This window comes from Sorex fumeus, unplaced genomic scaffold (genome assembly GCF_029834395.1).
Source record: "Sorex fumeus unplaced genomic scaffold, SorFum_2.1 ptg000019l, whole genome shotgun sequence".
NCBI lineage: Eukaryota > Metazoa > Chordata > Mammalia > Eulipotyphla > Soricidae > Sorex > Sorex fumeus.
In genome coordinates this window covers 32,399,473-32,426,738 of record NW_026606076.1, presented here as the reverse complement: position 1 = coordinate 32,426,738, position 27,266 = coordinate 32,399,473, and the positions used below count along the sequence as shown (strand labels likewise).

Here is a 27,266-nt window from a genome sequence, read left to right as displayed (position 1 = left end):
GATACTTGAACAACCTCAGGAGTGATCCCTGAACACTACCAGGTGGGACTCAAAAACCCCCAAGAGGAAAATGAATGCCCCGCAGGTCCCTTTGATGAGGGAAACCCACACTTTAGCCCTACTCCACAATCAGCCTAATGAATGAAAGGGGGCTAGTAATGGGATGTCCTGCAGACATTGCTTAGATAATCCACCAACCCCTTTGACTGACCAGGTGCTAGGAGACGCCCCGAAACTAAGTTAACACTGAGGTGCCCTCATGCGTCCCATCTGATCTGGGGGGGTAGACTGACGCTCCCTCTAGCTCTGACACTTTCTGCTTTGTAAGGGGCCCAAGCAATGGTTCAGCAGGGAGGGTGCTTGCCTCGCATCTTGGCACCCCAAAGGGTTCTCGGATCCCCAGGGAGGGACTCCTGAGCACCACCAGGTAAAGGCCTAAAACACATCACGATCACAATCATCCTGTTGTTCATCAATGGTATCGATTTCCCCAGCTTCCCCTGGATGCCCCCTCATCCGCTTCTCACCTTCTGCAGCCCACTGGCACTTCCACCCAGAATGCCAAATCTCCTCTGATAAAGAACCCGGATTATGTTACATCACCTGCACGGTTGCCCAGAGACTTAAAGGGCCAGGCTTCAAATATTACTGGTCAGAAAGTCATTTTTCCTCGTTTCTGGGATAGGATCAGGTGACCCAGACATCTGGGGGTCGCCAGGTCGGAATAGATTGAGAGTGATGACTAAACAGATAACATGTCAAGTAGAGAATCTTTGTATTTACGAAGGAAGGAACATTCACAAAAATACTTTGCAAACAGCCACCAGGACCATCTCTCTGAGTCCCGACGTTCATTTATATATTCATGTACAACTCTCAGCCACATGCTAGGACCAGGCCCCCAGGATTCCTCCTGGCAGCTGCCAATGAAAAAGATGGGCTTCAATAGGGTCCCTCTCCACTGGGGGCTGAGGAGCTGCCCCTCAAAGTGATCTGGAAATTTTACATACACATGTCTACACTGAAAGCTGCAAGACAGGGCCCGGCACAACCCCTGCTTGAGAAGGTTGGGATGGTCAAGAGTTCTGCCATCAGCAGTTCCAGGGTCCTCAATTCCCAGAGCCCCTAATTCGCAGCTCCGCACCCAGGACACGCTACCCCATCGCAGAGCTGGAGACAAAGGTGCCCCCAATAAAACGCACAGACACCCGAGACCCCTGTACCTTGCTAAATCCCCCCAATCCAACTAGCAAAGCTATACATCCTTCTAAAGCCTCTGGAGTAAGTCAGACCCAGGAACCCACTGGATATGGATGGGGGGAGTGAAAAACAACCACAAATGTGCCCCCAAATCTGGTGCGATCCCGTCAGTCACAGTACTGGCACTGAACGTGAGAGGTCCTCGTGTCCTGCCACTGATTGGCCTTCAGTGTCCCCTTTTGACTGAAGTGTCACTTTGTCCTTTAAACGCGTGCCCGTAGGAGGCCTGATACACTTGACATCATTAGGAAGTAAAGGTGCACATGGAAGACTCCCGTCTGTGACATCATCCATTTCACCAAGGAGCCTTGAATTGCCAGGTTCCAAGTGCAGAAAGACCATTATGCAAGTGCAGGTGAATCGGTGCAAGGGAGATGAGCTCGGATAAAGAAGAGGAGAGGCAAGTGCTGGAAGGGCTGGTCACAGAGGTCAGGGCAGCGAGTTAAGGCGGAGTCCTTTGATCCTGTACTTGTCAAACATGGAACCCAGGCTCTCACACACACGTCCATCATAAAAAAGCAGGTTGATTCCAAGTAAAACAGACAAGTAGGTTGTGAATGGCTCATGGGACAATGAGTTTCGCTGGAAAGTCATTAATCAAGATTGTGCAGTGACTCTGAAGCCAGCCTTGAAGATGCAGAGGAACTGGCCAGCAGCAACAAGGAGAGCTGGAGAGACACTGGATAGGAACAAAGGCTGGGAAGAACATCAGAGAGCACTGTACCGTGAACACTCTACCCCTTGAAAACACAAGAGCAGAGAACTCTAACCTACAAGGAAACCCCAGGATGCAGCTTTAGAAACACGTTTTCAACCAAGAGTAAGGGGAAAGAGTATAATACTGTGGCTTAATGCTTGTGTTAAACATGGTTTTCCTGAGGTCTATTCTTGGTATCCAAAATAATACAAACTCCTAAGAACTGCCAAGTATAGCATGAATTACATAAAACATACTTCAATAAATAAATCCCATGTATGAACCAACCCTATGAACGGAGGCACATAGGAGTTAAGGGGCACCAAAGTGTACCAGATCATTTTGTAGACTTGGTCTTTTTTATGTAGGAGTACTGCTATTTATTCAGCCACTGATTAGCTGATTGAATTGGGCATGAACTCAACCTTACTTTTTTTCCATAAAGTAAAGTAAAGTAAAGGCCCTCCCGTTGATCGTCAATTTGCTCGAGCGGGCCCAGTAACATCTCCATTGGAGACTTTGTTGTTACTGTGTCTGGCATATCGAATACTCTCGGTAGCTTGCCGGGCTCTCCGAGAGGGGCGGAGGAATCGAACTCGGGTCGGCCATGTTGGCCGCTTGTTAGGCGAACGCCCTACCCGCTGTGCTATCGCTCCAGCCAGTTTTATTTATTAACCCCAATATACCCCCATTCCACCCCACCCAATGCCTGTGAGGCAGATGATTTCTACTTATGTCTTCTCTACATTGGTTACATTCATCATTTCGACAAAAGATGTACCATTATTTTTTAGAACTCCCCCCCACAATCGGAATTGCTGAAAAGGCATTGTGAAATACTTTGTTTTCTATAGTTGGTTATGAGAATCATATGTTGCGTGGCCGCTATTGCGGCCCCGCAATTTTGGATTTCTGCAAAGAGCCAGATAATTTAGAGATTGTTTTTTTTTTTTTGTGTGTCTTGTGTTATGGCTGTGCCGGAGAACTGTTCTTGGGAGGCAACTCAGGACCTGGTAGGGCGTGGAGGACGAGCCGGTACCACCCCTCTTCCCATAAGACTGCAGTTGCCTTGTCACTGCTGGCTCATATCTGGCTTTCCTCTCAGCTTTGAGGCAGTGGCCACCTTGCTGCCGGGGGTGGGGAGGCAGAAGGGAGAAACACCCTTTCCCTCCCGGGGAGATATGAAAATGTAGTTTAATGCATGGTCCATTTACTTTTCTGCCGCAAGCTGCCGGCCTCTGGACTAAGTCCATTTGCCTCTGGAGCCATGTCTGTGCCAGAGAGCCGCTCGTGGGGCGCAACTTGTGACCTCAGTAGGGCATGAAGGACGAGCCAGTACCGACCCCATTCCCATGAGACTACAGTTGCCCCGTCACTGCCGGCTCATACCTGGCTTTCTAATAAAATCTGAGGCGGCAGCCATCTTGCTGCCGGTGGGGAGAAAGGTGGAAGGGAGCAACACCCTTTCCCTCCCGCGGAGGCATGATTCTGTAGTTTGATGCATGGTCGATTCACTTTTCTACCACAAGATGTTGGGCTCTGGATTAAGTCCTTTTGACTTGGAGCCATGGCCGTGTATGCAGTCCAGATGCATTTCTGCCAAAAGCCGCTGGGTTTTGAGATTTGTTTCTGAGTCTCTGGGATCGTGGCCATTAGTCAGCTTGATCTGGAGCCAGAGAGGCCGCTTATAGGCGGCAACTTGAGGTCTCACTGGGATGGGGAGGAAAGGGCTGGTTCCACCCCCATCTGGTGAGGCCCTGCGTGTCTCGTCACTGCAGGCCCAAACCTGACTGTCTTGTGGCCTCTGGAGGATGATGGTCACCAGGCTGCCAAGGCACGAAACCTATTCCCACCTGGAGTGGCCCAGCCCCAGTAACCTACTGCAGGAACAGGACGCATTTTTGCCAAAAGCTTTTAGGTTCTGAGATTCGTTTCTGAGCCTCTGGGATCATGGCTGTTAAGTAGTTCGATCAGGAACCAGAGAGGCCATGCCTCCAGTTATATAGCTGACCCGGAGGTGGTTTGTGGGTATGTCTCCCACATACCTAACTTTTGGCTGTTTACTTTCTTGATAAAATTTGCCCCAAGTTTTTGGGGTCTGGCCAAAGGCACAGCAGCATTTTGGGTATCTGAAGGCCTGACAGTGCCATCAGGCTGTTGATGCACTTGCCTCACAGGTACAGATTGACCACTGGCGGCACCATACCCCCAGACTTGGTCTTTTGGAAAGACCAAAAACGGTTTTAATCATTCTGGTGGCTAGTAAGTTTGAGATTATACCACCTGCAAATGCATCGGTTTGTCGTCTTTTCTCCTAATATAACTGAAATGAGGAGAGTGGAATCTAGTAATGTGACAACCTTCGTAGTTAGTCATCACAGCTGATGTTATTGCCTGCTGAGATGGGAGTTTGACTATTCTGCCAAGTTCCCACCATTTGTAAAATATTTTGATCAAGGGGCCCGTTCCATCCGTTCATAAAACCATCAGAAATCTTTCTGTGCACAGTCAAGTCCATTTCAACTATATCTAATCCACCCTATTAAAGAACAATGACAGGGCTATTATCTTAAACTTTTCAGAAATATTTATTCTTAATGCTTAGGGAAATCTAATAAAAATCTGAATCCTAGGAGTGCAGAGCTGATACAGCGGGAAGGTGTTTGATTGCATAAGACTGATCTGGATTCAAAGTCCAGATCCCCTTAAGGACACCTATGTTCTCTCTCGCAGGTATGGAAGAGCTCAGAGCCAAGAGTACGGGCTGAGAAAAGCAGGCGTGGCTCCTAAAAATATAACAGAGGAAGGGCTGAAGTGTGGAGGTTTGCATCTTTTTCCATTCCAAAGGATTCACTGCAATGTCCTGCTTGATGTCTACTATAAACCTTGAAAACCAGGGCCTCTGTTCAAACCAGAGTCCAAGCAAAAATTAGACACCGGGCTGGAGTGATAGCACAGCAGGTAGGGCAACCGCATTGCAGCTTGAGTTTGAGTTTGAGTTTTGGTCATACAATGATCGAACACCCATCCTCCATTTTTCACCATCAATGTCTCCCCCCTACCTCTATGGCAGACAATCTCCCCCATACTCTCTATTTATGGGCATTATAGTTTGCAATACAGATACTGAGGGGCTATCACCTTTGGCCCTTTATCTATTTTCGGCACACATGTCCCATCCCAGCAATCCTTCTAACTCTCATTGAATTAATGATTTCTTCTCTATTCCAGCTGCCTTCTCCCCAGCTCATGAGGCAGGCTACCAACCATGGAGTAATATTTCTGGGCCTTGTGTGTACTGCCCTTGGGTGTCGGTCTCATGTTTTTATTCCACAATGAGTGCAGTCAATGTCTGTTCCGCTCTTTCTGACTCATTTCACTTAGCATGATAACAAACAATATTTCTTTCATTCTCTTTTTTGTCATTTTTTTTCCTTTTTGGGTCACACCCAGGAATGCACAAAGAAAAAGATCACAAATAAACACAGAGGAATGGGAACACTGTGATAGGAGTAGCCTGACAAACCAAAAAACTCTGTCACATTCCCACCTCAAGGGACTCAGGTCCGGCAGCTGAAAACCTCCAGAACTCAACCACCACCCTGCTCACTGTCACTCTCCGTACACTCGGGCCAAGCCTCCCATATGACTGAATCCCCAGAAAACCCAGGAATGCGGGACTTTGTGAGTGAGAACTCAGGGTTCGATGGAACCAGGAACGGGGATCATTCACCCGTATCCCCCTGTTTCCAGAATCAGCAGTCACACCCATAAGCCACCTCTGACTGGTGCCAGATAATCTCATCATTGGCCACCATGCAGAGTCACATGTTCTTCTCTCCCAGAAGGGAGCATAACATGACACTTGCATAACCATGCCACAGGATCCTGTGCTAGACTGTTTCACTTGGGGTGCCCCAGAGGGCAGCTGGTTGAGACCCCTCCTCACCCCAAAGGACCTATACCTGGCAACCAAAAACCTCCAGAACTCAACTGCCACCATGCTCAAGGCGACTCTCCACGCACTCTGACTGAGCCTCACCCTCAAGTGAAACTATTCCTGGACTGCACGGCCACATTTGAATCCGCATGACACTTCATACTACACACCATTCAAACTCCAAGTGTTACACACCACATTTGATGGGGTTCAAGTAAGAGTCAACCAATCTTACCAATCTCAGAGAAAAATATTTTCACGCACACACACATATATATATATATAAATATATATATATATTACACATGACTGTGCGAGGAACGCCAAGAGAGAGATAGCCACAAAAAAACTCCTGTCTTCGAAAACTCTTGAGCTACTTTGCCAGCGTGGTTTGGCGCATGCCTCAGGCAACCGCAAGCTAATGTCCGAGCTCGCAAAGCAGTGCAGAGATGCGATCAAGGAAGACCTCAAAGAGAGAAGAGCAGAAGTACTGGTAGGTGCAGTAGAAGCTGGGAAAAGTATTCGTTACGCCCGCCTGTCCTTCGGCAACTACAAGACCAAGATGACTGCCCTCCGACGTCCTGATGGATCCATCACATCCTCCAGAACGGCAATGCAGAAGATTATCCATGACTTCTACTCAAATCTCTTCGATAGCCATGTCCACTTGCCGACATACCAAATTCCACAGGATGGATATGTCGTTCCCAACGTTCTCCCCTCCGAAATCCGACATGCCATTTCATCGGTAAAGAAACAAACAGCACCCGGCCCAGACAAGGTCAGACCTGAACACCTGAATAACCTGCCATCAGTACTCATCAATACACTGGCTCGGCTCTTCACTCACTACCTGTCTGAATGCAAGGTTCCGTCCCAATGGAAAACCAGCAGGACCGTCCTACTGTTCAAGAAGGGAGACATCCATGACATTGGCAACTATCGCCCTATCTGCCTATTTTCTGTCGTCTACAAGTTGTTCACTCGAGTCATCCTAAATAGGATTGGCAGAACACTCGATGAAGGACAACTATGCGAGCAAGCCGGGTTCCGCAAAGGATTCAGCACCATCGACCATATCCACACAATAACCAAACTCATTGAGGTTTCTCGGGAGTTCAAGATGCCGCTCTGTTTAACGTTCATTGATTTAAAGAAGGCCTTTGATTCTGTTGATATGGAAGCGGTCATTGAAGCCCTAGCCAATCAGGGTATTCAAGACCAATACGTCAAGATCCTCCGTGAGCTGTATTATGGATTCACTACCAGGATCTCACCATTCTACAAAGAAGTGATCGTTGATGTCAAGAGAGGGGTTCGGCAGGGTGATACCATTTCACCGAAACTCTTCAGTGCCACCCTCGAGAACATCATGCGACGACTGTGATGGGAAGGAATGGGAGTGAAGATAGATGGTCGGCAACTACACCACCTCCGCTTTGCTGATGACATTGTTTTAATAACACCAAACATCAGCCAAGCGGCACAAATGCTGGCCAACTTTGACCGTGAGTGTGAAAAGGTAGGACTACAGCTGAATTATACAAAGACAATGTTTATGAGAAACAGTCTCGTTCCTGATGCCCCATTCGCTCTCAACGGAACAACCATCTCCGATTGCAACAGCTATGTGTACCTAGCTGACAACGTGACAAATGACCTGGCACCCGAGCTGCGTAGGAGGAAGAGAGCGGCTTGGAACGCCTTCAAGAACGTCGAAGAAAAAGCTAAGAGGACGAAGAACCTCCGGCTCCAGGCACATCTCTTTGATTCCACTGTTCTTCCTGCATTAACATATGCCTCAGAGACCTGGGCCCTATGCAAACAGGATGAGAATGCTATTCAGGTCTCCCAAAGACGAATAGAAAGAGCTATGCTTGGAATATCACGTTTCACTCAAATGAGAGAAAAAATCTGGAGTTCCGACATCCGTCGACGATCAAGAATCAGGGACGCTGTCTCATTTGCCAAGGTGTCAAAAATCAGATGGGCTGGTCACGTAATGAGATTTAAAGATGACAACTGGACTAGAGCTGTTACTGACTGAATTCCACGGGATGTCAAAAGACCGCGTGACCGCCCACCTACCAGATGGTCAGACTTCTTCGTCAAGATCATGAACGATCGGTTTGAGGCTCTTCATGTTCCTAGAGCGAACAGATGCCATTGGGCTACACTAGCACGCGACAGGGACAAATGGAGACGTTACTGGCGCCCGCTCGAGCAAATCGACGACTAACGGAAAGTTAAGTGATTAAGTGATATAGTACACAAGGCTCAACCTTTAACAACATGTGAATAATCTCTTATAGAAGGGCTTAATGGCCTGTGGGTGAAATAAAACAATTCTCACATTCTTTACTCTAAGGAAACTTTTTGTATCATGGTCAGTGGTTTTTCATAACAAAGAATACACAATATATTATTTCAGTTCTGCTATTGGGGCCCGTGTTGGGGTTTGGGATGGAACCTTCCAAAATATGGTGGTGGGAAGGTGCCATGGAGGTGGAATTGATGTTTGAGTATTAATTGTAATCAAATATTGTGAACTACTTTATAAAATTTAAAAAATTAAAATAACCTAATATCCGAGGCCAGTGAAAACAGGGGCCACGCGGACTAATGAATGGTTGGGAATTACCACAAAGGTTTGGAGATAGAGGGTAGTTAATATAAAGGAGGATTCATTATGACAGCATAGTTAGAAATGATCACTCTGGACAAGAATTGAGTGTTGAAAGTATGTAAAGGGATATACATAACTTTTCAGCGTCTGTGTAGCAAACCATAATGACTAAAAAGAGAATGAGAGAGAAGAGAGGTGCCTGCCATAGAGGCAGGCTGGGGGGGTGACTTGAAGTGGTCGGAGGGAAACTGGGAACACTGGTGGTGGGAAATTATACTGGTGGAGGGATGGGTGTTAGAACATTGTATGACTGAAACCCAATCATGAAGAGCTTTGTAATGCTCTATCTCATGGTGATTCAATTTAAAAAATTTAAATAATTATAATAAAAAATAAAAACTTGCATGGTAATGCATTGATATTTTCCACAGGTACTATAATGAATCTGCTTTTCCTCCACTCATTCTGTCCTCATCATTCAATGAGAATTGGATACACTCTGACATGGAAAATGAATCCTGCCATTGCCTAACCCAACCAAAATATCAAAAATTCCTCACGAGATCCTCTGCCCATATCTCCCTATCTCCAGCAACTCAGCAGTCAAGCCCATAAGCTACCTCTGGTTGGCGGCAGATAATCTCGTCATTGGCCACCATCCAGAGTCGTATGTCCTTCTCTCCTGGAGGGGAGTATAACATGACACTTGACATAAGTATGCCACCAGACCCTGAGCCAGGCTATTTCACCCGGGGCGCACCAGAGGGGTTGGGTGAAACCTCTCCCTGCCCCAAGGGACCCAGTCCTGGCAACCGAAAACCTCCAGAACTCAACCACGGTCATGCTCATGGCCACTCTCAATACATTTGGACTGAGCCTCTCCCATGATTGAATCCCCAGATGCAGGACTTTGTCACTGAGAATTCTGGGTTCAATGGGACCGGGAATAGAGATCCTCTGGCCATATTGCCCTGTCTCCAGCATGTCAATAGGCATGCCCATAAGCCACCTCTGACTGACGCCAGATAATCTCGTCATTGGTCACCATCCAGATCGCATCTCCTTCTCTCCTGGAAGAGATCATAACATGACACTCACCAGAAGCATGCTACCAGACCCCGCACAGAGCTGTTTGACTCCACATGCTCAGGTCAAGCCTCACCCATGAGTGAACCTATTCCTGGACTGCGTGGCCACATTCACAACCGTGCCACACCTCATAGGACACACCCTACCCATACTCCAAGAATACCACACCACATTTGATGGGGTTCAAAGAAGGAGGCAACCAATGTTAGAGGGAAATATTTCTTTTACATATATATGTGTGTGTACATATATATATATATGTATATATGTATATGCACAGAAGGCTAAACCTTTAACTACATGTTATCTTCTTATAGAAGGATTAATGGTCCCTAAGTGAAATACAACAATCTTCACACTCTTTCCTCTAAGGATACATTTCTGTAGAGTTTTCAGCAGTTTTTTTTATAACAAAATACAAAATATATTATTTTGTTTCGACTTTGGGGCAGGGGTTGGGATTCGAGATGGATAGAAACATCTGAAATATGGTGTTGGGAAGGTACAATGGTGGTGGGATTAGTGTTGGGATAGTCAATGTAATCAAATATTGTAAACTACTTTATAAAATAAAAAATTAACAAAAATATAGCCCTCAATAATGTGAAGTTCTGAACGTGCCACTAACATCCTCAAGCATTTCTCTCTTTGGGAAAAGTTGGGAGTCAGGGGGATGTTGGAGCACATCTGGCAGTGCTCAGGCTATTTCTGATTTAGTGCTCAGAAGTGCTCAAGAATAAAATGTGGCCAGATAATCTCATCAATGGACGTGATCCAGAGACTCACTGTCCTTCTCTATTGGAAGACAGCATAAAACAACACACGCAATAGCCATGCTGCTGGACCCCAAGCCAGGCTGTTTTGTACAGGGTACCTGGTAAGGGGGCAGGGGAAGCTCCTCCCCACCTCAAGGGACCCAGACCTGGCCACTGAAATCCTGGACTGTGCAGCCACACACTATCACATACCTCACACCACTCATATTCCAAAAGTAGCACACCACATTAAATGTGGTTTAATTTAACAACATATTAGTCATCTCTTATAGAAGGGTTTAATGGCCCTTGGATAAAATACAATAATCTTCACACACACTACCCTAAGGAAAGTTTTCTGGAGCGTTTTCAGTGATTTATTGCTAACAAACAATAGAAAATAAATTACTTTAGTTCTGCTTTCGGGCAGAGGTTGGGGTTCAAAATGGAAACATCAAAAATATGGTAGTGGGAAGGTCCATTGGTGGTGGAATTGGTGTTCAACTATAAAGTGTAATAGTCAAATATAAAGCAGTTGTCAAATATTGTCAACTACTTTATAAAAGTAGTTGTCTTCGTTATCTACGCACCAACATCCAATTATGATGAAGGAGAAATTGAGAAGTTCTACAGAAAGCTGAAAAGTTCTATAAAGAAGACCACACCTTCTACAAGATCATTTTGGTGATTTTAATGTCAAGATAGGATCAATAAGATCAGACGAAGAACTCAACATTGGGACCCATGGCCTAGAATGGAACAGACAGGGTGAGAGACTGTCTGAGTTCATCAAGTTGACCAAGACTATCCATGATAACTCATAGTTCCAGAAGGCCGAAATTAAACGTTGGACAAGGGAGTCTCCCAGTGGATGGTTCCAAAACAAAATTGACCATATCATATTCAATCGATGGTTTTGCCTGACGTCACTGTTGTCCCAAAATTCCATACAAGTTCGAACCACCATCTCTTTCATGCAAAATTCTACTTCATGGAGTAGGGAGAAAGGGCTGCAAAGTTTAAGAAGAGAACTCCCAGAACGACCACCAACTGGGAGCTCTTTGGCACTATTGCGGCAACATGGGAAGATGCCATCATAGAAAACATTGACAAGGAATACGATCGATTGGTTCAGCACCTCCATGATTGTGTGAGAAATGCCAAAAGAGAGATAGTCACAAAAAATGCCTGTCTTCGAAAACTCTTGAGCTTATTTGCCAACATGGCTTGGTGCTAGCCTCAGGCAACCACAATCGAATGCCCGAGCTCGCAAAGCAGTGCAGAGAAGTGAGCAAGGAAGAACGTGAAAAGAGATGAGCAGAAGTCCAGGCAGATGAAGCAGAAGACGGGAAAAACATTCACAACGCCCTCCTTTTCATGGTCAACTATAAGACCAAGATGACTGCCCTCCGACGTCCTGATGGTTCTATCAAATCTTCCAGAAGGGCAATGGAGAAGATTATCCATGACTTCTACTCAGAACTCTTTGATAGCCACATCCACCTACACACATACCAAATTTTGCAGGATGCATATGTCGTTCTCAACGTTGTCCCTTCTGATATCTGACACGCCATTTCGTCGGTAAAGAAGTGAACAGCACCTGGCCCAGACAAGGTCAGACCCAAACACCTGAAGAATTTGCCGTTAGGACTCATCAATACACTGGCTCTGCTCTCCACATGCTACCTATCTGAATGCAAGTTTCCCTCCCAGTGGAAAAGCAGCAGGACTGTACTACTGTACAAGAAGGGAGACATCCAAGACATTGGCAACTATTGCCCAATCTTCCTATTGTCTGCCATCTAAAAGCTGTTAACTTGAGTCTTCCTGAATAGGATTGGCAGAACACCAGATGAAGGACAACCATACCAGCAAGCCGCTTTCCGAAAAATATTCAGCATGATTGACCATAACCACATGATAACCAATCTCATTAAGGTATCTCGGGAGTTCAAGATGCCGCTTTGTCTAATGTTCATTGATTTAAAGAAGGCCTTTGATTCTGTTGAGATGGAAACTCTCATTGAAGCCCTAGTCAAACAGGGCTTTCAAACTCAATACATCAGGATCCTGCATGAGCTGTATTATGAATTCACGACAAGGATCTCACCATTCTAAAAAGTAGTGATCATCGATATCAAGAGAGGGGTTCGGCAGGGTGATACCATTTCACCGAAACTCTTCAGTGCCACCCTCGAGAATGTCATGCAATGACTGCACTGGAAAGAAATGGGAGTGAAGATAGACGGTCGGCAACTACACCACCTCCGCTTTGCTGATGACATCATTCTAATAACTCCAAACATTAGACAAGTGGCAAAAAAATTCTGTCCACTGTGGTTTTCTAAGGGAACACCACATTGCTGAGAACATGGGGAGGATCCCCCACATTCCTTAGACTTAGATGTGTTCTGCTCATGGTGACTTTGGTTGAGGGTACATCGCTGTGAGGGTCCCACTGTAAACAGTGCTGCTATCCCTAGACGCTGCCCCACTGGGGGATTTTCTGCCCGTGAACTGAAAACAACACACACCAAGAAACTTTTTCCAGGTGAGGGCTTCTTCAGAGTGAGGTCGCTCTCGCCATTCTGATCACTCTCAGAAGACATCCCGCCTGTCTCGGTGTCCCCAAGGCACGAAGGGAAGGACTGCTCACTCAAAACATTGTCACAGAGCGCAGGATCAGAGACATTCCTCTCAGGCTGGCTGCTTCCCTGTAGAACAGCAGGGAAGGATGCCAATTAACACGTATTCTCCGAGTCTCCTGTCAAAAACTTGAGTCTTTCAGATGTGTTTTCTCACATACGCATAATACAAATGCAATTACCGACATCACGTAATGACTTAACTTCCCGTTTAGTCGTAGATTTGCTCGAGCAGGCACCAGTAACGTCTCCATTTGTCCCTGTCGCGTGCCAGTGTAGCCCAATGGCATCTGTTCGCTCTGGGAGCATGAAGAGCCTCAAACCGATCATTCATGATCTTCACGAAGAAGTCTGACCATCTGGTAGGTGGGCGGCCACGCGGTCTTATGACATCCTGTGGAATCCAGTCAGTAACAGCTCTAGACCAGCGGTCATCTTTAAATCTCATTACGTGACCAGCCCATCTGATTTTTGACACCTTGGCAAATGAGACAGCATCCCTGATTCTTGATTGTCAATGGATGTCGGAACTCCTGATTTTTTCTCTCATTTGAGTGAAAAGTGATATTCCAAGCATAGCTCTTTCTTTTCTTCTTTGGGAGACCTGAATAGCGTTCTCATCATGTTTTCGTAGGGCCCAGGTCTCTGAGGCATATGTTAATGTAGGAAGAACAGTGGAACCAAAGAGATGTGCCCAGAGCCGGAGGTTCTTCGTCCTCTTAGCTATTTCTTCGACGTTCTTGAAGGCGTTCCAAGCTGCTCACTTCCTCCTGCACAGCTCGGGTGCCAGGTTATTTCTCATGTTCACTTCTCGACCTAGGTACACATAGCTGTTGCATTCGGAGATGGTCGTTCCATTGAGAGCGAATGGGGCATCAGGAATGAGGCTGTTTCTCATGAACATTGTCTTCGTAAGATTCAGCTGTAGTCCTACCTTTCCACACTCACGTTCAAAGTCGGCCAGCATTTGTGCCGCTTGGCTAATGTTTGGTGTTATTAAAACAATGACATCAGCAAAGCGGAGGTGATTTAATTGCCGACCATCTATCTTCAGTCCCATTCCTTCCCATTCCAGTCGTCGCATTATGTTCTCGAGTGTGGCACTGAAGAGTTTCGGTGAAATGGTATCACCCTGCTGAACCCTTCTCTTTACATCAACGATCACTTCTTTGTAGAATGGTGAGATCCTGGTAGTGAAACCGCAATACAGCTCTAGGAGGATCTTGATGTATTGGGCTTGAATGCCCTGATTGGCTAGGGCTTAAATGACCGCTTCTGTCTCAACAGAATCAAAGGCCTTCTTTAAATCAATGAACGTTAAACAGAGCGGCATCTTGAACTCCCGAGAAACCTCAATGAGTTTGGTTATTGTGTGGATATGGTGGATGTGTGGATATGGGACCCGGGGCTGAGATCTCCAATCCTGCACAGTTTGGACCTGCCAGTAACTAGACAGTTACAGCCACCAACTGCCGTGTAACTCTAACAACGGCCAGGATCCAGAGATTACCACACTCAGCTCCCGGGAGAGAACAAGGCAGAGTCTCCTACCCTGTGCCTGACTGTCTCCACCAGGGCCCAACAGCTGAAGACCTCCGGGGCCCAGCCAAGGCCATGCTGGGACCACTCTCCACACACTTGGATGAGCCTCACACATAAAAGAACTGGCAGAGGAACCCAGGTGTGTGGGACCTGGGGCTGAGATCTCCAAGCCTGCACGGTTAGGGACTGGACCTGCCAGTAACTAGACAGTTACACCCACCAACTGCCGTGTAACTCCAACAACGGCCAGGATACAGATATTATCACACTCAGCTCCCGGAAGTGCACGACCGCGAATGCAACATCTTATCATCTCATTCCTACTTTGGAGAAACTGGCAGGCTACCAAATGTAACCTGCCCACACGGCAGAGTCTGGCAAACTGCCCATGGTATACCCAATATGCCAAATACAAGTAACAATGATGGATCTCATTCTCCTAACCCTGAAAAAGCCTTGAATATGGCACTTTTTAAAAAAATCCCAGGGCTAGGATGAAGATGTTACTGGCATCTGCTCGAGGCAATCGAAGTACAACAGGGTGGTCGTGATCGTGATGGTCGATGGTGCTGAATCCTTTACGGAACCCGGCTTGCTCGCATGGTTGTCATTCATCTAGTGTTCTGCCAATCCTATTTAGGATGATTCGAGTGAACAACTTGTAGATGACAGACAATAGGCAGATAGGGTGATAGTTGCCAATGCCATGGATGTCTCCCTTCTTGAACAGTAGGACGGTCCTGCTGTTTTCCATTGGGACGAAACCTTGCATTCAGACAGGTAGTGAGTGAAGAGCCGAGCCAGTGTATTGATGAGTACTGATGGCAGGTTCTTCAGGTATTCAGGTCTGACCTTGTCTGGGCCGGGTGCTGTTTGTTTCTTTACCGATGAAATGGCATGTCGGATTTCGGAGGGGAGAACGTTGGGAATGACATATCCATCCTGTGGAATTTGGTATGTCGGCAAGTGGACATGGCTATCAAAGAGATTTGTGTAGAAGTCATGTATAATATTCTCCATTGCTGTTCTGGTGGATGTGATGGATCCATCAGGACGTCAGAGGGCAGTCATCTTGGTCTTGTAGTTGGTGAAGGACAGGCGGGCATAACAAATACTTTTCCCAGCTTCTGCCGCATCTACCAGTACTTCTGCTCTTCTCTCTTTGAGGTCTTCCTTGATCGCATATCTGCAATGCTTTGCAAGCTCGGACGTTAGCTTATGATTGCCTGAAGCATGTGCCAAACCACGCTGGCAAATTAGCTCAAGAGTTTTCAAAGACAGGTGCTTTTTTGTGGCTATCTTTCTCTTGACGTTCCTCGCACATTCATGGAGGTGCTGAACCAGTCGATCGTATTCTTTATCAATGTTGTCAACAATGGCATCTTCCCATGTTGCCGCAATAGTGCCAAAGAGTTCCCAGTTGGTGGTCGTTCTGGAACTTCTCTTTTTGAACTTTTCAGCCCTTTCTCCCCACTCTGTTAAGTAGAATTTTGCACGAAGGAGTTGGTGGTCCGATCCTGTTTGAAATTTTGGGACAACAGTGACATCGTTTAGGCAAAACCTTCGATTGACTATGATGTGGTCTAATTCATTGTGGAATCATGCACCGGGAGACTCCCATGTCCAACGTTTAGATTCTGCCTTCTGGAACTGTGAGTTACCATGAATGGTCTTGGTCGACATGATGAACTCAGACAGTCTCTCACTTTGTTCCTTCCATTCTAGGCCATTGGTCCCGATGTGAGGTTCTTCAGCTGATCTTCTCGGTCCTATCTTGGCATTAAAATCACCCACGATGATCTTGTAGAAGGTGTGGTCTTCTTTATAGAACTTCTCCAGCTCCATGTAGAATTTCTCGATTTCTCTTTCATCATAATGAGATGTTGGTGCGTAGACAACGAAGATAGAAACTGCAGGCAGTGAGCCACATCTATTCAAATGTAAACGTCCCATTTGGGTTGTTAGGCATTCGAATGAATCAATGCTCTTGGCCAAGTTTGTGTTGACAAGGACACCGACGCCTCTGACACCTCTTTTATCGCATGTTCCGAGGAACAATTCTTCTACAGTGTCGAAAACAGCATGTGAGATCCGTGCCTTCTTGTCTCGGACAGACCAATGATGTCGTACTTGATTATCCGCGTTTGTACCATCAGGTCCTCGATGGATGTATCTGATGCTAGCGTACGTGCATTGAAAGTACAGATGATCATTTTTGTCTTCCTTCATTGTGGCAGCCTAGTCCAGCCTTGAGATTTTGACATATGGATTACCGACATATGAATTCTTATTATAGAATATCTTCACGTTATTGTAAGTTGGACACACAAAATTGATGGACAGAGTCAGTAAATTCTGTGAATTCCCGCCCCCCCCCAACTTAATAAAGGAGCAAACTGGAAATAATTCCTCCTATAGAAAACTGACTCACCCTTTTAAAGACAAAATGAAATATATCACATGTGGGTTTGATTAATGCTCATTGCGGAACCTGTGATGCAGGAGTGACGGCAACGCTGCATTGTCACACAGCTGAGACAGACAAAGCGGCCATAAGTGATGGCTTTCAGGATCAAAGAATTTTTTTGTTTTTTTTTTCTGTTTTGTAATTTCTATTTATTGGGGGTTGTGTGGATGGAGGGGCACACCATGCAGTGTCTGGGATCAGTTCTGTGGGTTTATGGAGACCATAAGGACTGCTGGGCATGGAATATCCATCCCTGTGCAAAGCAAGTATATCTTTCACTGCACTATCTCTAGGACCCACAAATTAGCATTGTAAACAACTACCAATGTCAAGCAAATGAAAACTCACAGTATTTTTATACATGGTTGATTTCAGTACCTAGTGAAGCTAAGGGTTCTCTACTCCAAGCATCAGGCTTTGGAATTCCTCCCTGCAATGCCCAGTCCTCCACCTTAACAATCACATACTTGGTCCACTGAGCTATCCCGCTGGCATAAAAATATTTATTCTGAATTAGCGAATCTTACCAACGCACTCGTACTTGCAGACCTCATTCCCAAATCAAAGTGCTGTAATGCCAAATCCTGAAGCCACGGTTTCAGTTCTGGAACTGAACACAACATGCAATTCAAGAACTTGTCAGAAAAAAAAAGTTGGAAAATGATGCCACGAATTTAGAGTACATCTCTGTAGTTCTCAAAGTCCAAAGTGTCCCACACTAAGGAAAAGATCCGGTTAGTGGAAAATTGTGAGGATCTTGGCAAAACTACACTAGGTTTTGTTTTTGTTTTTGAGCAGACCTGGTGACGTTCGGGGAACCATATGTGATGCTGGTTATTGAACAGGTCACCTTCAGGCAATGCAAGGCACTCCTCCATGTACTATAGTTCAGATCCAAACTAGCTCTGTTATGTGCTCACTTATTCGGATTTAAACAAAAAGGTCTAAAAATATTTTTACAGGTATAGTGACACCGTGGTTGTGAATCCAATCAGGTAAGTCATTGATAGGGGAGGGGGTGGATCAGAAACGGTGAATCTCATTGACTGACAGAGAGCAAAAATAACAACAAACACATGGGCGCAAATTACAGGATCATTCTGTGACAGAGAGTCATGGGGAGTGAAGAGCCGCATGACTGTGTCACAGACCCATGGATCCAGGAGTCCACCGGACTCAGCAGTGTGTTTCATACATGCTCAGGGCACCCATACACTGCACAGGGCCTGAGCTAGCAAAGGTCCTCAAACATTCACCTGCACACACGCCTCTCCTCCCCGACCTCAGTGCTCCTCCTTCAAGCCAGGAAATGACCGCAGGCTTCATCCCAGAGTGCCCTGTCTCGACAGAGACAGAGGCATGGATAAGAGACAAGGAAAAGGTGAAGGTAAATCCCCGTGTTTCCCTGATATAACTTGGCAAATATCTGAAAGGCATCAGCAGAATGTCCATTTCCAAAATGCCACATATTTGTAGTTATTCGAGAGGTAAGACCCAGGTTTCAATTTAAGAGTGAAATAGGTGGACCCTGAATATACCACAATACTCTAGACCTGGCCTTGTGTATGGCCAACAAGAGGTTGATCAGCACAATATGTTGTTGGTTTTTGTCTTGTTTCGGGTCTCACCTGCCAATGCTCAGGGGTGTCTCCTAACTCTGTATTCAGAAATCACCGCTGGTGGTGCTTGGGGATGACATGGGATCAGGGATTGAACTCACGTGCGCTCCTTGCAAGACAATCACTTTCCTTGCTGTATTGTCTCTCTTGGACCAGCACCACATGGAGTTTCCTGAGCCCCTCATGAACTCATCACGGATTTCAGTAATACTAAGTGCTTAATAAATCTGGAAATGGCCAAAGGTGGCAAGAGACCCTTATTTTTAAGCTGAAAAATGTTTCCAGAAAGAGAGAACAGCAGGAGTTTCTCAAAGCCAACCCAGTTGCGATACCTGACATCCCCTAGGATCCCTCATACCATCCAGGAGTGATCTCTGAGTGCAGAGTCCAGGAGTAAACCCTGAGTCCTGCTGAAGTCTCACAAAAACTTAGAAGTAAATCCAAGCACTGAAATAGGGCAGCAATTATGAGTTGAGAGACGAAATATCAAAACCCCGATGGCGGGAGAGATAGTACAGCACATAGGACAGAAGCATTGCACACATATGTGGCTTTGATCCCAGGCAGCCCATATGGTCTTGGAGCAATGCCAGGTTTGGATCCTGAATACACAGGCAGGAATAATCCCTATCCATAAGAAAAAAAAAGAAAAAAGAAAAAACCCTCTGACTTGAGAGCCTGGTTGAATAGTACTGGGGGTGAGGTACCAATGTTTTAAGTTGCCAAGAGGTTTCAATCCACGGTACCCCAGTTCCTGAGCACTCTTAGGAGTCATCCTTTAGCACAGAGCCAGGAGAACTGTGGACTGTGCCCCCAAACAAAGGCAACAGAAAAATCAATTAAACACAAAAAGTTCATGTAGTACACAAGGTAAATTGATTCACCAATGGATGCAACTATTTCAAGGGACCTGAGCGATAACTGGGCAGATAGGGATTTTCCCATGGACACAGTAGAAACAGGTTGATATGAATCACCCCACAGGGTCCTGCTACTCCACCAGAGTGATTCCTGAGGACAGAGTTGAGAGTAAGCCCTGATTATCCATAGGTGAACCCTAAAAAAAACAGGGAGGGAACAGCTACCACACGGCTGTCCAACATCCCAGCCCATCAAAATGACAGCTACTGTTGTACACACAGCTGCGGCCCATCCCCAGGAAGCCCAAGTGGGTCTGTCCAGACACGGTTGGCCCCACACTGCTCTCACCGACAGCCTGCAGATGCTGGTAGATCTCTAACATCACGTCCCTGTAGAGCTTCTGCTGAGAGGCTGCCAGGCACGACCATTCCTCCGGGGTGAAGTTCACAGCTACGTCATGGAAGGTCACTGCGTCCTGAGTCAGCACACGGGGAGGGTGGGAGTCAGAGTCTATCTTAGCCTCATTCCCACTACTGTGAGGCCAGGACCCAGGGTCCTATATTGTCGCTGGGCCTCTCCCCTCCGAATGAACCAACCTCCACGCATGGCTGACGGGCCCCAGAAATCACATAAGGCAGCTGGATCTGCTAAAGTGGGAGGACGTTATACAGAAGACTCTTGGATGTATCTGCCTTTCCTGATAACCCCAGGTCCAATTCGAGCACCAATGGTCCAGTTATCACTGTAGAGAGGATCACCTGAACACAGACTTGTCCGATTCCAAACACCATCCCTGGGTGCAGCAGAAACCACTGCCTGCCCACTGCTGTACCCCCACAGCTCATGACAACTAGGACTGAGAACTCGACAGTCCATATAGACCACTAGTCATAGCTGTGTACGGACATGTGTGCCTGTAGGAACTCACTGCTCAGGGCCGCCCTAAATTCCTCTCAAATAAGTTAGAAGTTTCTTGACCCCAACATCTCTACTAGCCTCAGAGATCCTTGGCTCTTTCTCCTTCAGATAAGCGCATGCCCAGAAATCGACATGTCTGGCAATGCCAGAGTGCAGCACATGGAATGATTGTGAGAATCCTTTGCTGTGCCACCCCAAACAAAACAGAAAACCTAAAATGAAACCCTTGGACCTCCAGCATCCCATTGGTCACCTAGACCTGTAAGGGACGATCATTGAGCACTGAGCTTTGAGTACTCCTCATGCAACACTGGGTCGGCCCCAAAGCCAAATAAAACAAAACAAACATACACAATAGCAGCTTCGAAGAGCAGAATGGGACGGTCTGATCGGAAGTCTCATTTTGGAATCCGTCCAAAAGAAACTCAGAACAGATGGCCCTGGGGGCTGGAGCAATAGCATAGCGGGTAGGGCGTCTGCCTTGCACGCGACCGACCCGGGTTCAATTCCCATCCCATATGGTCCCCTGAGCACCACCAGGAGTGATTCCTGAGTGCAGAGCCAGGAGTAAGCCCTGTGCATCGCCGGGTGTGACCCAAGAGGCAAAAAAAAAAAAAAAGAAAAGAAAAAAAAAAGAAACAACCCCAAACAGACGGCCCAGGAAGCCCGGACACTCCTGGCACTATCTCATGTCATTCTGTCCCTCTACTCCTACCTGGGGACGGTCTATCAGAGACCGTGTCACCATCTTCTCCCACCACTGTTGTTCTGAGGATCAGCAGGAGACTCCGTGCAAAGACCTTGAGAAGTCAGAATAGTGAGCACCAGAGAGGAGCACCTCCTCCCACCCCTGAGCTCGGACCAGCCAAACCCTTGGGTAGAGGCTCACAATCCCACCTCAGGGAGACCATGGCAGAAGCTCCTGTCTCCGCTGGGGATACAAATTTTGCTGGCATCTGTGCTGAACTTCAGGATAGGAGCTAGGGCCCAGGCTGCAGGGGTGGAAACGGCAGCCTTCTCTGACTCCAAAATTCCTCCCTAGATACCACAGGAAAGTCCCTACAGGCCCAGGTAGGGGCTGACTCTGAGTCCAGCAGCTCCCGAAAACCAGCGCCTCTGCAGGCTCGCAGAAGTGCTGCCCCTTGAGAACTATAGCCTGGAATGTGTCTCTGCCACTGGGAAAGACACAGGGTCTTATAGTGGACAAATGTTCAGCCATTCTTTTGCAGGGTGGACAGAACCTGAGCCTGAGCACTCTGTCCCAGGAACCGAGATCACTTCTGGGTACAGTTGGGTCAGAGACACAGCCCTGCTCTTTACCACTGGACCTGAGCCCTTATGGGTCCTGATTCACTCAAATCCTAAAACGGCACATCTGCGTAAGCCTCAGCCAACCCTTGCTCCTGTCGTGCAAGAATATATTAGAAAACCGCGCAAACAGTCGGTTGTACAGCAAAATAATTCAAATAGCCAGGGAATTTACTAAGGACCATAATATGAACTGTCAGGAATTAAGACCTGAGCACTGTAGATTATGAACAAAAATACTGAAACAAAAAGGCAAATTCGAAGCACAAGAAACAAACAGAATTCATGTGCAAAATAAGAGGGAAGAACATTTCAATAGTCAAATAGCAGGACCTTAAAACTTTGTTTTTCTGCTCTTCCTCTTCACCCTCCAAGCTGTCCTGGTCTTCTTCCCCACCCAGTCTTTACTCCCCCCCCCCACAACCGGTTCTGGTGGGGGCGTCGCCTCTTCTGAAGTGGGCGTGCCTTTGTTAGAAATGGGCGTGGCCTGATTTTAGGCAGGGGGCCCCTTAAGCAGCTGCAGGTATTTTAGACATACCAAGAAACCTAGTACCCATACCTACACAACAACATGAAGAAACAACGCAAATTCCCACTACATGCGGAGGACGATGAAAAGAGTCCAGAAGCCTCTGTAGGTGCGACACAACGAAGGGAACTCTCTGACAAAGAATTCAGATATGAAGTCATGAAGATGTTCAATGAACTCAATGAAACAGTCAGACAGATATCGAGTAAATTAAAGGAGGACATGAAAGAAACACTCGAGAAAATACAGGATGAAATGAGAGTAGAAATTGGAAAGCTACGCACAGAAATGTCACGAATTAAAGATTCCATAGATTAAATAAAAAACTCAGTCTGTTCCCTCAATAGTAGAATAACCCACTGATTCTGAGGACAGAATCAGTGAGCTTGAAGATCAGCTCCACCAAGTCAACAGGCAACAACAAACAATAGCAAGGGACCTCAAAATAGCTCTAGAGTGAATCAAAGTCCTAGGAGACGATTCCAAGGGGAACAACGTTAGAATTATTGGAGTATCAGAAGCTCAGGGAAACAATCCCAATGAAAAAGCCACGGTTAAACAAATCATTGCTGAAAAATTCCCAGAGCTTGACAATGCAGCCATTCAGGTTCAAGGAGCCCGAAGGGTGCCAGCTAAAAGAGACCTTAACAAAAACACTACAAGACATATCATAGCCAGAATGATCAATGCTGCCAATGGAGACACAATACTGCAAGCAGCAAGGTCAAAGAAGGAAATCACATACAAAGGAGCATCCCTTAGATTCACAGCAGACCTATCAGAGGAAACCCTCCAAGCCCAAAGGCAATAGGGGGATATAGTGAAAAAACTCACTGAAATGCGTCAACAGGAATACTCTATCTGGCTAAACTCTCACTCAAAATTGAAGGAACAGTACACTATTTTCTAGATAAATAGCAGCTCCAGAACTTCATAGACTCAAAACCAAACCTAAAAGAAGGGCTAAAGTGGCTACTATAAGACAAGACAAACCCTATAAGCACAACAGACCCTTACAGAAAGATGATACAAAACCCCACAACAATAATATCTCTCAATATCAACAGTCTAAATTCACCAATTAAAAGACACAGAGTGGCAAAATGGATTCAGAGACAAAACCCAACATTCTGCTGCCTACAAGAAACTCATCTCAACAGTCATAGCAAACACAGACTCAAAGTGAAAGGATGGAAAACAATCCTGCAAGCAAACAGCTCCCTCAAAAAGCTGGGGTGATCATACAAGTATCCGACAACATTAATTTCAGGCTTAAAAAGATTAGAAAGGACAGTGAAAGCTATTTTCTCTTCATCAAGGGATACGTGCAACAGTAAGAAATCACATTCTTAAATGTATATGCATCTAATGAGGGAACAGCTAAATATTTAAAACAACTGCTAATTGATTTTAAGGAGGACATTGCTAGCAACACAACAGTAGTTGGAGACTTCAACATTGCCTTATCACCTCTGGATAGATCAACAAGAACAAAACTCAGCAAGGAAACATTGGCTTTGAAAGAAGAAATAGAAGAGAAAGGGCTTATAGACCTCTACAGGGCTTGACACCCAAAAAAGAAAGAATACACATTCTTCTCCAGTGTGCACGGAGCATTTTCCAAAATAGACCATGTGCTAGGCCACAAAACATACCTCAATAGAATCAGGAAGATAGAATTAGTATCAACAATCTTTTAAGACCACGATGAGCTGAGGATAGAAATGAATCACACACAGACACGGAGAACCAAATCAAACACCTGGAAATTAAACAACTCAATGCTGAACAATGAATGGGTAAGGAAGGAAGTCAAGAACGAAATCAAAAGATACCTGGAAGTGGCTGGAGAGATAGCACAGCGGGTAGGGCGTTAACCTTGCATGCGGCCGACCTGGTTTCGACTCCCAGCATCCCATATGGTCCCCTGAGCACTGACAGGAGAAAATCCTGAGCGCAGAGACAGGGGTAACCCCTGTGGATCTCCAGGTGTGACCCAAAAAGCAAAAAAAAGGATACTTGGAAACAAATGAGAATGAAGACATGAGCTACCAGAACTCATGGGATACAGCTAAAGCTGTATTAAGGGGAAAATTCATAGCTCTGAAAGCATTTTTTTTTTTAAGAACAGAAGAAGGATGCACATAAACAACTTGATTTCATAGTTCAAGATCTTATAAAAGATCAACAGAATGAGCCCAAATCAGGCAGAAGGAAAGAGATCATAAAACTTAGAGCAGAAATCAACGACATGGAAACCAAAGAAACAATCCAAAAGATCAATGAAACCAAGTGCTGGTTCTTCGAGAAAATAAACAAGATAGATAAACCACTAGCAACACTCACAAAGAAAGAGAGAGAACCCTAATAAATCGAATCAGAAATAACAATGGGTATATCATAACAGGAACCAAAGAAATTCATAAGATCATCAGAGACAACTTTGAAAGTCTATATGCCACGAAACAAGAGAACCTAGAAGAAATGGATAAATGTCTGAATTCCTATAATCTCCCAAAGCAGAATCAAGAAGATCTAGAGTACCTGAATAGACCTATGAACATCAAGGAAATTGAAACTGTAATCAAAAGTCTTCCCCAAAACAAAAGCCCAGGTCCAGATGGATTCACCAGCGACTTTTTCCAAACATTTAAAGAGGACCTATTTATTGCCAGTTCTTCTCAAGGTTTTCAGGAAATTTAAGAAACAGAAACTCTCCCAAACAGTTTCTATGAAGCCCATATCTCTCTCATACCAAAAGGAAACAAAGACAGCATAAGAAAAGAAAACTACAGGCTGATATCACTGATGAACAAGGATGCGAAGATTCTCAACAAAATACTAGCAAATAGAATTCAACAACTCATCAAAAAGATCATACACCATGACCCAGTGGGATTCATTCTGGGGATGCAAGGATAGTTTAACATTGGAAATCAATCAACATAATCTATCATAACAACAAAAGAAAAGATAAAAATCATATGATCATATCAATAGATCAGAGAAAGCATTTGACAAGATCCAGCAGCCGTTTATGATGAAAACCCTCACCAAAATGGGGATAGAAAGAAAGAAAAAGAGAGAGAGAGAGAGAGAGTTAAGTTAGACATGAAAGCATGAATGTACACATCCCAAGAGGGGAGATGCAGGCAACACATGTGCTTGGGAACCACATGTGCTCGGCCATGTGGGTGTAAGCAGCACATGGGCTCCGACAGCATATGCGCCCCCCGGGAATCTTTCTGGCAGGTGCCAATAAAAAAGACGGGGTTCAATAAGGTCCCTCACCATTGGGGGCTGAGGAGCTGCCCCTCAAAGTGATCTGGCAGTTTTACACACACATGTTTACACCGAAAGCTGCGGGACAGGGCCTGGTACAACCCCTGCTTGAGAAGGCTGGGATGGTCAAGTCTTCTTCCATCAGCAGGTCGGGCATCCTCGAGACCCACAGCCCCCCATGTTCAACTCCGCACACGGGCCATGCTGCCCCATCGCAGAGCTGGAGACGAATATGCCCCCAAGCTCACACCCGAGACCCACGTGCCGTGTTAAATCCTACCAAAGCAACCAGCAAAGCTCTACATTCTTGTAAAGCCTCTGGAGCAAGGCAGACCCCAGGAACCCACTGGATATGGATGAGGGGGGCTGATAAACAACCACAAAATTGTCCTGAAAGCTGGAACGATCCCATTGGTCACATTACAGGCACTGAAGGTGAGAGGTCCTCATGTCCTGCCACTGATTGGCCTTCAGTCCCCCCCTTCACCTGAAGTATCAGTTTGTCCTTTAAACGCTTGTCTGTATGAGGCCTGATCCACTTGACATCATTAGGAAGTAAAGGTGCACATGGAAGACTCCCGTCTGTGACATCATCCATTTCACGAAGAGCCTTAAAGTGCTAGGTTCCAAGTGCAGAGAGACCATTATGGCAGCCCAGGTGAACCAGTGCAAGGGGGATGAGCTCGAATTAAAAAGAGGAGAGGCAAGTGCTGGAGGGGCTGTGCCTGATAGGCTTCTCGTCAACAAAATTTTAGACCTGCAGGTTGGTTTCTAACATTTACCCAACTCGGTTGCAATTCTGACACATGGATGGATTTTTCCAGGCAACAACCTAACGTTTCAGCAAGATGGACAAGCAAAATAGACGGACGGCAGGTTACATAGCTGTGTGATTTTTTTCCAACTCAAAGAACAGACACAGTAAGTGGAAATAAGTCCCTCTGCAGAAAATTGAAGCACCAGTTTAGAGTGAAAATAAAAAGGGCCCGAGACTAGGTTTGTTACTAGCTTAGTGTGAAGCTTAGTGGGATAGCTTAGTGGGATACACGTGCGAAGGCAATGATGCATCCCCACACAGCCGAGACAGACCTTTGAAAACATCTCACCTGAAGCAGATTCCTCTCGAGGATCAATACGTTTTCTGTTATCTTGTTCTCTTTACTTCGGTGGGGAGAGGGTCACACCAGCAGTGCTCAGGGATTCCTGCTGCTGGGACTCTCGGGGCCGAGAGAGATAACCACGAAAAACCCGCCTTTCTTCGAACACTCTTGAACTTATTCGCCAACGTGGCTTGGCACATGCCTCAGGAAACAGCAAGCGAACGTTCAAGCTCGCAAAACAATGCAGAAGAGCCATCAAGGATGACCTCAAAGACAGGAGAACAGCGATGCTGGCAGATGTGGCAGAAGCCGTGACAAGCCTTCGTAATGCCTGCCTGTCCATCACCAACTACAAGACCAAGATGACTACCTTCCAACATCCTGATGGATCTATCACATCTTCCAGAAGGTCAATGGAGAAGATTATTCATGACTTCTACTCAGATCTCTTTAATAGCCATGTCCACTTTCCCACATAACACATTCTGCACGATTGACATATTGTTCCCAATGGTCTGCCTTCCAAATTTCAACACGCCATCTCTTCGGTAAAGAAACAAATAGCAGCTGGCCCAGACAAGATCAGACCTGAACACCTGAAGAACTTACCATCAGTACTCATCAA

At 46.0% G+C, this 27,266-nt stretch overlaps 1 protein-coding gene across 1 annotated transcript in view; it reads right to left on the bottom strand.

The window, feature by feature from the left end:
- Window positions 1–435: 435 nt before the first annotated feature.
- LOC130022185 (zinc finger protein 571-like) overlaps window positions 436–27,266 on the bottom strand; it is a 137,450-nt gene continuing 110,619 nt past the window's right edge. The window contains exon 5 of the mRNA XM_056112949.1: window positions 436–572. Coding sequence (XP_055968924.1) covers window positions 436–572 — 137 coding nt within the window. The remainder of the gene's footprint in view (window positions 573–27,266) is intronic.